This window comes from Saccopteryx bilineata, chromosome 9, assembly GCF_036850765.1.
Source record: "Saccopteryx bilineata isolate mSacBil1 chromosome 9, mSacBil1_pri_phased_curated, whole genome shotgun sequence".
Classification (NCBI taxonomy): Eukaryota; Metazoa; Chordata; class Mammalia; order Chiroptera; family Emballonuridae; genus Saccopteryx; species Saccopteryx bilineata.
Window position 1 is genome coordinate 43,197,718 of NC_089498.1, and position 13,594 is coordinate 43,211,311.

A 13,594-nucleotide genomic window follows, 5' to 3' on the forward strand; every position below is an offset into this window, starting at 1 on the left:
TTTGAGCAGGGGGAGAGAGAGAAACATCCCTTTATTGTTCCACTTATTTATGCATTCATTGGCTCATTCTTCTTTTTTGTTTTAAAAGTTATATGCTTTTAATAACATAACAATATAACATAACATAACATAATACAACATAACACTACTTTCACCAACATCTTTCACATTATTCTCTTCTTGACATTTCAAAGAATGTTTTTAAATCTCTGTACTTAAAAACAAACATGTTTAGTTTTATAGGTTGAGGTGAATCACAACTTAAGGGGCTTATCAGAGATGGGAGGTTTCTGTGAATGAATAGATCATTGAAAAGCACATTCTATTGACTGCCTTGAGGCATTAGATAAGTACAACTTATATAAGGTGTATTTCTTTTGTTTTTTATTTTCTATTTATTTTTATTTTTTACTTTTTTGAAGCTGGAAACGGGGAAGCAGTCAGACAGATTCCCGCATGCGCCCGACCAGGATCCACCCGGCACGCCCACCAGGGGGCGATGCTCTGCCCATCCGGTGCGTCGCTCTGTCGCGACCAGAGCCACTCCAGCGCCTGGGGCAGAGGCCAAGGAGCCATCCCCAGCGCCCAGGCCATCTTTTTGCTCCAATGGAGCCTCGGCTGCGGGAGGGGAAGAGAGAGACAGAGAGGAAGGAGGGGGTGGGTGGAGAAGCAGATGGGCGCTTCTCCTGTGTGCCCTGGCCGGGAATCGAACCCGGGACTCCTGCACGTCAGGCCGACGCTCTACCACTGAGCCAACCGGCCAGGGCTATATGTAAGGTGTATTTCTAATCCATCCTTGAAAGTTTTGAAGTTTTATTATGATTTCAGAGATATATTAATGTACACTCAGTAGCCCTTAATATTTCTTAGGGCATTAAAAGGTAATTAAATTGGAAAATGCAGTTGTTTATTTAGGATCTAAATTAGTGGATTATGTGAAGGAAATCAAACCAAGATTTTAACAAAGATAAAAATATGTCTCAGCTTCTTTATTAAGTTTTTTGAGCATTTTGTATATTAGGTGTTACAAACATTATTTCATTTATTCTTCACCAGGCAAGGCTTATTATTCCCATTATACAAATTCAGCATTAGACTAAATATAACCCATGGTATTTAGTGCCTGGAAATGCACAATAACTCATGTCTCCTGAGCACTGCCTTGGCTCTCTCTCCCTAGGTGACATGTTGTCTAAATGCCACTGAGTTCAGTTTGAGATGTCTGAGTTTGTTTTGAGAACTAAAAGATGTTAATAAGTATGCAGATTATAAATGTAAGATTTCCTAGAATGATACCATGCACTGGTATATAAGAAATGCAGTGTTGCAAAAATGACTTGAGTTTCACAGGTCTGGTTGCTTGTCTATCTTAGGCAGCTGTGAGCCCTATCTGGGACACTGGTGATCAAGAGAAGCTAGTGTGGGATACCTAGCTTCTGATTAAATCTTGTATCCTTAGTTAACTAAGTTGAGAGCATAAATTTCATGTATCTGTGTTTGTGAGTGTATGAGCACATGTGTAGTCTGTGCTTCTGTGTGTGTTTGATGTGTGTGTGGTGGATTCTGTGCACATCATTTTGTGGACATGTATGATCAGTACATCATGTGTGGGTGATATGTACATGCATGTGGTTGTGTATGTGTCTTTGTAGTAAGGTACCTAAAAGTTGCAAAATTAATATTGATATTTTAGGAGGAAAGGTCAGGCTTTCCTGTCCTGTCCTTTCTTTGGGGAGGGGAGCGAGAAGAATGTAGAAGTTTCTGGCTTGCAAGGACAATAGGTCATTTAGTTTTAACTATAGAATAAAGGTTGTCTGAGGAACTTCTTTTCTTTTACAATAAGAGACAGAATTTACATACCACCCTACATTGATTTCAGTTCTTTCTCCATTCCTGTAATCCTGAGAGTAACATACCTCTAGGCAAAAGAGGGGAGATAAATACTAAAAGATTTGTAAATGTCTTTGATTGTGTTACCTTAAAAGTTTTAATGTTTCTATGGAGTCCCTAAACAAATGTTATAAGCTTGTGCCATGATGTCATGCTCCCCACAGCCTGTATGTGATCAAAGGTATAGAACCAGCCTCTGAGTTGTATTTGACACACGATTTGGGCCTGCAAATGCCTTGTGTCAGCCATATGCAGCCGGCATATTTAATAAATCTCCTCCTTTAATAAAATCCTTCAAAATTCATCTGGACTTGGTGTCTCTACCTAAACCCGCGGAATTGAGGTATGGGTATTTTACAACATCTTTTCCTCCCTTTCTGTAACCAAATTCACTTTTGTTGAATATATTCTCTGCTAGCTTGTGCATAATCACTTGGCTCTTTTGTAATTTTTGCAACCCTTCATCGAGAGCACTAACTTCTCCCTTTTCTCTCTGTAAAGCCAGGAGCCACGGACATTATTGGACCCTTACCAAAGTCAGAAGGGTACAAGTATGCAGTCACTTGTGTAGATACTGCCACCAGGCTGCTTGCTGCTTACCCTGCTCGTAACCCTGACCAGAGGGCAGTCATACAGGCTCTGGACCGCCTGAGTGCTGCATACGGGCGACCGCTGGTCCTTGAAAGTGACAATGGTACCCACTTCACTGGTTCAATGGTGAGGCAATGGGCTCAAAAGCTGGGGGTGGACTGGAAGTACCATGTTCCCTACCACCCCCAGGCTGCTGGTATCATTGAGCGGTATAATGGACTCTTAAAGCAGGGACTGCGACAGGAGGGGGGCACCGGCTCTCTTACTGGATGGACACGCCGCTTATGGACAGTACTCCGGATTTTGAATGAGCGACCTCAACGGGGGAGGCCAGCTCCAGTAGAGGCCCTCCTGCATCGGACAGCTGCCCCCATTCAGTTGCAGATACGCACCAAGGACATTTTACTCAAGCCAGGTTTCGGACAGCAGGGCAACGTGCTCTTGCCTGCTCCAACAGCCCTTCTTAAAGGACAACGGCTTCAATGGACTTGGCCCTGGACTGTACAGGCCCCCCATCTGAGATGGGTGGCCTTGTTGGCACCATGGGGAAAGGGGCTAGAGGTGGACCTCCAGTTAACTCCTTGGGCAACCAGCACCTGGCCACCTAGGGTAGAAGTGTATTATCCCTTGAGCGCTCAAGGGGACAGCATTTTGAAGGGCACCTTTGTAATTTCTTTATGGCCAATAATGAGTTCTCCTATTTTACTACACATAGAACCAGCAGATGCTGGTGTATTGGCCAATAAGGTTTCGTATGCCCGCTCAGGGCGGCCTCTGGTGCCAGCTACGGTGCTGTCTGCAGACAAAACTCTGGCTTGTATTCTGCCAGAGGGAAAGGATTTGCCTCTCTTGGTGCCACTGACAGCTCTCTCATTTCGCCCAGTTTTTGATCTGTTAATCCTATTGCTGTAGTTGGTACTATTTCTGTTTAGGCAATGTATCCCACCCCTTTTGCTCGCTTTACAATCTAAACCACAGGCATCTTCCATGATAGTCACTGTGCAAGGAGTGGGATGCCAGTTTGTGTAGAGTTTGTATCTGGGATAAGGAAGGAGATGGGGAACAGAGGTGAATAAGTCTGGTGAGCTAGAAACCTTTGATTCTAGGAAACTCGGATAAGTCAGTAGCTTTGTGAGCATTGAATGTGACTGGGTTTTGGAGCCCAGTGTATGTTTTTACTTGCCCGCCGGGTGCAAGCTAGAATTAACGAAAATGGCCTATCAGTTTTTGGCTCTGTTGTTTCTTTACCGACTGTCCGAATCCAATGCGAACCTGCCTGGGCCGGGCTGCTTTGATAGTGGTGGCCCTGGCCGTGCCTCCTGGCTTTACACTCTCCCTTATTTTTCCATCCTAATTTTTAATTTTCTGCTTATTGTCAAACTGTAAAATAATGAAAAGAAGGAAAGTTCAAATCATTGGCTCTTTCTTGTATGTGCCCTGACCTGGGATTGAACTCACAACCTTGGTGTATCAGGACGATGCTCTAACCCAGTGGTTTTCAACTGTTGGTCCATGGACCAGTGCTGATCTGCCAGAAATGTCAGTCCAATTCGTGAAAGTTAACCATGCTGCTATTGTATGAAGACTGTCATGGACTGGCATGAAATTTCTGGTGAACTGGCATCAGTCCATGGACTGGTGGTTGAAAACCACTGCTTTAACCAACTGAACTACCTAGCTAGGGCTATATTTTTAAAAGTTGTATATATTTATAAAATTAAATTTGACACACTTAGCTTTAAATGGAATAGCTAAAAATTAAAAAACAAAAGTTATCCAGAAAACTTCATATCTGCCACTTCTTTGTGTTTTTTTCAGGAACCCCCTCAAGTAGAATAACTTTTTGTGGCCAAACGTTTGTGGAATGTCTCTTCATTGCTCATTTCCACCTCAGCTGAGATTATGTACATAATATATTTTATACATTAAAAGTATATACATTATATATAAAAATATAGTTTATATATACTGCTCACAAAAATTAGGGGATATTTCAAAATGAATTATGAAGCAATAAAATATCCCCTAATTTTTGTTAGTATATTTATATATAGTTTGTATATATAAAATATATAATGTATATTTAAAAACATATATGTTAAGCTTCAGAGATTTGCAGGGGGAGGGTTAATATAGAATTTGGGAAATAACAGAAATATAAAATGTAAAAATAGGTTTAGGATATTTCTTGTCTGCTCTAGGATGTCCGTGACTGGCTTGAATTTAAAAAAAATTTGTTAGAATGAATACAGTAGTAATGTAACCAGGAATAAATATGCTATATTGCTGATTTACTATTAGTCTGACTAGCCATAAAATAGAACTAAATAAGAATGTACTAAGAAAGCTTATAAAGAGTTCCTGTAAAATGTTAAATAGAATGTCCTTATAACCATGGCTCAACATTACTATAGTGTTCAGTAATCCCAGTTATGTATTCTGTAACAAATCAAAAGTATATAATCGATCCTGTACTTTCACTTCTGACCAAGCTCTCACTACAGTTAAAAGGCCTGTCCCCTCTGGCTGATGCACATCAACGGTTAACATCTGAGCAAAATAAACAAACATAGGCAGAAGCCGTGTGCACCTCAGCCTCCTCCTCTTTCTCCTCACTCCCACCATCCTAAAGCTTGCAATTCTGATTCTTGCTCAAGGCCAAGACAACCTGCCTCTGAAGATTTGGGGATACTTGTTTCATAAAATGAAAACCCTAATTTATAAGCTACTTGCTAGCTTCAGTTCCTGTAACAACCAAGGGAAGGACTTGAATTTTCAGATATGCCAGTTCTGGAAGATGTATGGCCTTCAACCTGTTACTTGAATACAGTGAGCTGGTTTGCATTTAGTCCCCCTTAGCAAAGAACTCTCAGCCCCATCCTTTCCGTTCCTTTGTTCATTCTCATTTCCTTCTGCCTTATAAAAAGATAGGTTTTTTTGAGGACGGAGTCCCCCATCTTTCAGTTAGTAAACACCAGAATAAAACTCTTTCCCTCTTATCAGCACCTGTGTGTGTAACTGGTTTTCATGGCGACATGCAGCCAGACCTTTGGGTTATTTTTCCAGTTTCAGCAATGTGTCTCTTCCAATAACACCACATCTTCTTCCTTCCTGTAAGTAATATATATTTTGGTGGGTAAAGTAACTATAATAGGAGAGTAAAAATTAAGTAATTGGGAAACAGCTAAGAACATAAATATAGAGAGATACCTAATGATTACTACACAAATACTTTTATAACTTGTCTACAGAACTTCCTATAGTATAGGACTATACTAACAGTTCTCTTAGGCAAGAAAACAGCCTAATCATATGTGAATTTATCATTGTAATTATAAGTTTAGTTGTTTAAAAACTGTATATTAGTATACCATACTTTCTAGTGCCTCATACACAAAACCTACAAAACATAAATGTTATGTCCTACATATAAAAAATAAAGTAACATATATGCATACAATGTTCTACTGCAAAAACATGGCTATTTTCAGGATAGAATCAGTAAATCAGGAAGAAAAATAGCACATGTTAGGGAAACCAGATAATTTATATTTTTGTGACAATTGTGGAAATACCTAGGAGGGCAAAAACAAGAAAGCATAGAATGTTCAAGTGAATGTGATCACACATTTCCAGTATCTTTGTGGGTTGAAGCTAGAACAAACAGATGCAGTTAGATCATACCTCCCACTTACTATATACCCAGGAAAAAGAGGAAGGCTTGCATTTGGGGTCATCAGTGGTCATAATAATTCTTTTGTTGGCCACCACTGTTGGCATATAATAGTATTTGCTCACCTACAAATAGACTTATTCAAATGAAATAATTCCTAAGTTTTCATAGTTCTGAATATAGAACCTGTAATCTTACCTAAGTGTTGTAGTTATTTTACTATGTTTATCCTGCCTACACTCTTTTTTTTTTTTTTTTTAATTCATTTTAGAGAGGAGAGGGAGAGACAGAGAGAGAGAAGGGGGGAGGAGCTGGAAGCATCAACTCCCATATGTGCCTTGACCAGGCAAGCCCAGGGTTTTGAACCGGCGACCTCAGAATTTCCAGGTCGACGCTTTATCTACTGTGCCACCACAGGTCAGGCATCCTGCCTACACTCTTAAAGTCTCTAAGCATAAATAGGAATTATTAGTGAAAGCTAAATTTCACAAAGTTCTGTCCAGTCAGAAAAGGCATGATATCTTTTATCTTATGTCCCTTTCAAGTTTAAATTTTTATCATGTGTGATTTCCCTCATCATTGTTCTTTTATGCTCTGAACTTATCTGTAAGACCAGGACTGACAAGGATGTTTCCATTTACTATCCACTGGCATTTGCTGCTGCTTTCTATAGGCCAGAGGGCTTGTTAAACATATTTTGTCAGATATTTGAACTACCAACCATTTTCGTGCTTACTTAGATCTGGTTTACAGTTCTACTAATTTGGGATAAAACTTTCTGCTTACTTTAATTTTCACAAAATTTTAATACACACAATAATTGTATGTAGTAAATAGGGATTAAAATTAACCTCAAGAAGAACACTTAGTCACATTGTCAAAGTTGCTGCTGAGCTTACTATTTTCATAGAAAAGATGCCACAGATGCTACTGTTTTAGAAGATTTCCAATTCTCAAACATCAAAACCTCTTCAGTGAGTTTTCATTTGGAATTTCCAGAGATCCACATGTTCTATAAAATAAATCGAGCAACAAAAGGCTTATTTTATACAGTGGTACCTTGAGATATGAACCGACCAACATACGAATTTTTAAAGATATGAGCTGAGAATCGGTCCACATTTTTGTTCGAGATCCAAGTCATGTTTCGGGAAGCTGCCGCTAGTTGGCGCATTGGCCCACGGGTCCAGTATCGGCAGTTTGATAAACGAGTTGACTGACTTACGAGCTCGATTACAGAACGAATTAAATTAGTATCTCAAGGTACCACTGTATAGGCTTATTATATTAAATTAGGGTTGTTTATATATTTTTCATAGTAGTGTCTACTGTGACTACTATACTTCCAAATTTTACTCACCTATGTCCCTTCTTAACCTCCTTTTCTCTAGTATGAACTCTTTGATATTGAATAAGGTATAAACTATGGCTAAAACTACCCTTATAATCATGACAACTATAGGATTCCCTCTAATAGAATTGTGGAAGGTTTCAGCCAGTTAAAAGATCTTTCTGCATTAATGACATTCATATATATATTCATGACTAACAATATTCTCACAATTATGACATCATAAGGATTTATTTTTAGTAGGAATTCTCCAGTTGAATGATTGCTAAAGAGCTTTCTCCACATTGATTACAATCAAAATTGTTACTCATGAAAGAAAATCATTACATGTTGAGAAAGGTCTGAGATGTTTGGCAGCATCCACCATAAGCTGAAAAAGCTTACATACACCCTTGGGTGGAGTAATTTCAGTCCTAGTATAAAATTAAGAGAAATACATACAAACAAATACAAAATATATGCAAGAATATTTATAGCAGTATCTTTATTAAAACACAAAATTATAAAAAATACAAATAACCATCAAGAGGATAAAGAACAATATATTCTTAAAATTGAATAATATACAAAATGAATATGAAAACACTACTGCCACATGCAGTAATGTATGAATCTTCAGAATGTTGAGTGAAAAGGGATGCAAAAGAATTCATGATGTATGATAAAAATATAAAGTTAAAGACATGCAAAAACTACTTCATGATATATAAGCCAGGGAAGTGATAATCTTTGAGGAAGTAACAACTACATTTTATTTCACTAGGTGCAACGAAGAATATAATTCATATTTTATTTGTTATGAAGACTAATGCTTATAACCATTTTTAAAATCTTGCCTCTCCACGTATTATGTATTAAAAAATAAACTGAGTCAGCAGAACTTGAAAACTTAAAAAATTAGATTCACTGCTGATAAAGTTCAGTAACAATAGTCATATCCATTTTTATGATAGTAAACAGTTATGATGTATGGTACTTTAAATTAATAACTATTATTACATTTGTGATTAAAATTACCTTATTAGCATGCTTAAAAAAACTAAAATTTTACAATAACTTGGGAAGAAAGGCTTCCTAAGGAAATCACATCATTTATTACATTTCCATGTTTTCTCCTTTGTGAGTTCTTTGATGGACAATGAGGTTTCTCTTATAGCTGAAGGATTTACCACACTCATTACAAATATAGGGTTTCTCTCCTGTGTGAGTTCTCTGATGTACAATGAGATTTGTCTTCTGGCGGAAGCACTTCCCACATTCATTACATTTGTATGGTTTCTCTCCTGTATGAGTTCGTTGATGATGAATAAGATATGACTTTCTGCTAAAGGCTTTCCCACACTGAGAACACTCATAGGATTTCTGACCTGTATGTATTTTCTGATGCACAGTGAGGGTTGCTTTTTGGCGAAAGGACTTCCCACATTCACTACAAATATAGGGTTTTTCCCCTGTATGAATTCTCTGATGTAGATTGAGATTTGTCTTTTGACTGAAGGATTTTCCACATTCATTACATTCATATGGTTTCTCTCCTGTGTGAGTTCTGTGATGATCAATGAGGTATGACTTCATTCTAAAGGCCTTCCCGCAGTGAGCACATTCATAAGATTTTTCCCCAGTATGTGTTCTCTGATGAGCTACAAGGGTTGTTTTCTGGCGGAAGGATTTTCCACATTCATTACAAATATAGGGTTTCTCCTTATTATGAGTTTTCTCATGAAGAGCAAGGGTTGTCTTCTGGGAGAAGGACTTCCCACATTCATTACAAATATAGGGCTTTTCCCCTGTATGAGTTCTCTGGTGTACAGTAAGGTTTGCCTTCTGGTGAAAGGACTTCCCACATTCTATACAAATATAGGGCTTCTCTCCTGTATGAATTCTCTGATGTAGAGAGAGTGTTGTCTTCTGGCGGAAAGACTTCCCACATTCATTACACTCATATGGTTTCTCTCCTGTATGAGTTCTTTGATGACGAATGAGGTGTGACTTCAATCTGAAGGCATTTCTACATTGTGGACATTCATATGATTTCTCCCCTGTATGTGTTCTCTGATGATCAGTGAGGGCTGTCTTTAGGCGGAAGGACTTACCACATTCATTACAAACAAAGGGTTTCTCTCCTGTGTGAGTTCTCTGATGATCAATCAGATACGACTTCCTTCTAAATGAATTTCCACATTGATGACATTGATAAGGTTTCTCCTCTGTGTGAATTCCCTGATGCAGAATCAATACTGACTTCCGGCAGAAGGACTTCCCACATTCAATGCATATGTGTTTTTTTTCAATATTGGTTGCTCGTCTCCTTTTATTACATTCAGACCAGTTTTCATTTCCATAAGCTCTATGGTGTGTAAGTAAACCTTTTTTAAGCAATAATTTCTCACAGTCATTATATCCAAATGACTGTGCTGGCATTTCCAATTTATGATATTGCATAAGCACTTCATTATGACTGAGAGCCCTACCATGCTGATTGGATTTGACTCCATAGTGACGTGTCTCTGGTTTAGTACTGAAGAGTGATTTCTCATATCCATTATATTCACTATGCCTCTTTCTTGCAGGACTTAGATTACTAATAATTAATTCTGAAACATTTTTAAAAATATTTCCATGACTGTCATATTCAGGAATGAGATTTTCTGAATATATAGGGTTTTTGCTTAAAGAAAATGTCTTGTCATATCCATTACTATTCTCTTTAATCAGTTTTTTGTGACTGATGAATAGGACTGATCTAGAATACTTATCTTGGTGTTTCTTGAAATTCACTAAAAAATCTTCGGCTTTCCAGTTTTTTTCTAGAAAAAAAATAATAACAACTTATGAATTTTCCCAATCTTGTTATAAAAATGAATTAAACTGGGGATTATTATAATATATAAGATCCAAAAAGACTCAAATTACTCCCTGCCTTGGACACAGTAGCAAAATAAAATTTCTGCTTTGGTGTGGAAAAGAAATTTTCAAAATAAGCAATGAATGCTAGTAAGTTTTCCACTTTGCACCAGAACTTCATACATAAAGTGGACCAAACACAAGAATCAGTAAAGAGAAGATAAAAATGGTGGAAGAGGGATTGATGCTTGAATAGGTTGATTCAGAGGCAATGAATTGAATCTTTTAAGTAAGATGGACAAGATTAATATATTTTATAGGGAAAATATTAGAGGAAGGATTAGTTCTGGAGGACACAGATCAGAGCCTACACTTTAATTATTACCCCTAGACTGCAAGGTAAAACATTGCCCATTGTTCTATCATCCCCATCTTTGTAGCAATCAATTAATAATTACAAGCATCAATTAATTTCCTAGTGTTTAGGAAAACTGTCCTACAGTCTAGGCCTAATACTCCATATAGCTGGGAATAATTTTGTCTTGTGACAAAGAACTACGAAAATACAACAGAAAATGTAAAGTAAACTAGGGGTTTATTCACTGGTATATCAGACTATTACTATCAATTCTTTCAGAACTGTTCCATTAAAAAACTCTCATGACTATCAATTATAACTATCTTTCATTTCAATTGTTGACTTACTCTTTCAGGTTTAAAGAAAGACTGTTCAAGTGATTTCCCCAATACAGTAACATCCCCTAACTCCAGATGAGTTGTTCATTTCTGCTCTAGATCATTCCTCAACTTTAACCTTCAGTTCTGTTATAAGTTTAGAGCTATATTTGACTTCTGTTACTTTGCAATCATCCAAATCTAGTGGAACAATGTTAAATCTAGGCTAAAAAAAATCTTCTGCCTTGAGTCCATTACCAGCAATACTAATATACAAAGAATTTATCCTGTAAACAAAACTTACACCCCCTAGTATCACTCTTTATATTCAAACAAGTTTTAAGGGTTGTTCCCATATTTGACAAATCGCAGCCATAAAAAGGTACACTAAACTGTGTATTACAGGCAGTGTTTAATAGAAACCAAGCACTTCCATCACAATGTATATAGCATGGCCTAAACAGGTATATCTGAAAGGAACATATAAGTACATGCTTTCTGAAAAAACAGATATCTCTCCTGGATAGCTCCACACACACTTTATGACACAACTACAAAATACCTAACAGGCTATATCCTACAGCAAAGAAGACTGAAACAGGGGATCTTATCATTGAGGGAAGGAATACTTAAGTATAAACCGTGTAAAATTACATAATCATATCCAAGTACTGTGTGTGTTATAATTCGTGAATAGCAAGGGAATTCACAGAAAAAAAAACAGTGAATATAATGTGGAGTAGTAAAGTAGTTCATGGAGAAGAAATCTCAAGACTGAACCAAAAGATACATAGTTTTTGAAAAGGGAACACAATGCTATGAAAAGTATGGATATTATGACAAATCCTACATCTTTAAAGAAAAGTTAGAAGACTGCATCAAGTGGAATTAGCAAGAATTTCTCACAAAAGAGAAAAATAAAGTTGAAATGATAAGTCCTTAAATGATAAAGAATTTCAATTTCATATAAGAAAATAAATAGGTAACAAGTGATATATCTTGTAGAAAAGAAACTAGAAATTTAAAAGACTATGAAAAATGATAGCAAAGTTAAACTTCAATTACAATAATTAAGACAAAATAAGATATTGCTAATTTGTATAATGTCAATGAGAAATGAAATATGGGATGATGTAGATATATTTCATAGGCTGATAAACAACACAAATTGTAAAGAGAATCATAAAAATGATGACAGGGAGAAAAGAATCATGTGGATATCAAGTAGAAACAGTTAGAAATAGATAATAAAAAAGATTTTAAGAACTAGGAAAGTGCCTGATCAGGCTGTGGCACAGTGGATAGAGCGTCGGACTGGGATGCAGAGGACCCAGGTTCGAGACTCTGAGGTCGCCAGCTTGAGCATGGGCTCATCTGGCTTGAACAAAAACTCACCAGCTTGGACCCAAGGCTGCTGGCTCAAGCAAGAGGTTACTCGGTCTGCTGAAGGCCCGCGGTCAAGGCACATATGAAAAAGCAATCAATGAACAACTAAGGTGTCACAACGAAAAACTGATGATTGATGCTTCTCACCTCTCTCTGTTCCTGTCTGTCTGTCCCTATCTATCCCTCTCTCTGACTCTCTGTCCCTGTAAAAAAAAAAACAAACCCAAAAACTAGGAAAGTTAGTGAATTTAGTGAATTTCACATCCAACATATTGTCACAAAATAGGTGTAGAATTTCTAAAAGACTAGAGTGAAGGTGGGAAAAATATGATCAAGCCCATTTTGAAGCATCAACAAAAACAAAGTGTTAAGTCCTGAGAATGTATGAGATTATTATAATTGAAAGGTTTATTCCTTGAGGACATATCAGACAAATACGACTGGAGAGTCCAGTAAAACGTTAAAAAAAAAAATTTGTAGCCCTGTCTTGCCCAGTGGATAGAGCATTGGCCTGGCATATGAACGTCCCAGATCCGATTCCCAGTCAGGGCACAAAAGAGAAGCGACCATATGCTTCTCTTCCCCTCCCTCTCCTTCTTCTTTCCCTCTTCCCCTCTTGTAGACAGTGGCTCAGTTGGTTCGAGCACATCAGCCTCAGGCGCTAAAAATAGTTTAGTTGATTTGAGCATCAGCCCCAGACAGAGGCTGCCAGTAGATCCCAGTTGAGACGCATGCAAGAGTCTCTCATTATCTCCCCTCCTCTCATTTAAAAATAAAACAAACAAACAAAATACCCCCCCAAACAAACAAAAAACACTTTGTGACTACTCATGCCAGCCACTGTTTCTGGCAATATGGCTACAGTGGTAAAGAAAACAGATCAAGGTGGAAATAATCACTCAGAAAATCAGGATAAGAATGACTTAGTGGCCTGACCTGTGGTGGCACAGTGGATAAAGCGTCGACCTGGAAATGCTGAGGTCGCCGGTTCGAAACCCTGGGTTTGCCTGGTCAAGGCACATGTGGGAGTTGATGCTTCCAGCTCCTCCCCACCTTCTCTCTCTGTCTCTCTCTCTCCCTTTCTCTCTCCTCTCTAAAATGAATAAATAAAAGAAACCCCCCCCCCAAAAAAAAAGAGCACCTGTTTAAAAAAAAAAAAAAAAGAATGACTTAGTGTTTTACAC

The 13,594-nt window shown here is 37.7% G+C and overlaps 1 protein-coding gene and 1 non-coding gene across 5 annotated transcripts in view; both read right to left on the bottom strand.

Moving 5' to 3' along the window:
* Nucleotides 1-691: 691 nt before the first annotated feature.
* Nucleotides 692-767, bottom strand: TRNAV-GAC (transfer RNA valine (anticodon GAC)). The gene has a single exon. It is a non-coding gene; the product is annotated as a tRNA-Val (tRNA).
* A 7,213-nt stretch (nucleotides 768-7,980) lies between these two features.
* Nucleotides 7,981-13,594, bottom strand: part of ZNF567 (zinc finger protein 567) — a 60,072-nt gene continuing 54,458 nt past the window's right edge. For all 4 annotated transcript variants that reach the window (XM_066242161.1, XM_066242163.1, XM_066242160.1 and 1 more), the window contains one exon: nucleotides 7,981-10,312. In XM_066242161.1, the coding sequence (XP_066098258.1) occupies nucleotides 8,601-10,312 (1,712 nt within the window). In that variant the 3' untranslated portion in view covers nucleotides 7,981-8,600. The remainder of the gene's footprint in view (nucleotides 10,313-13,594) is intronic.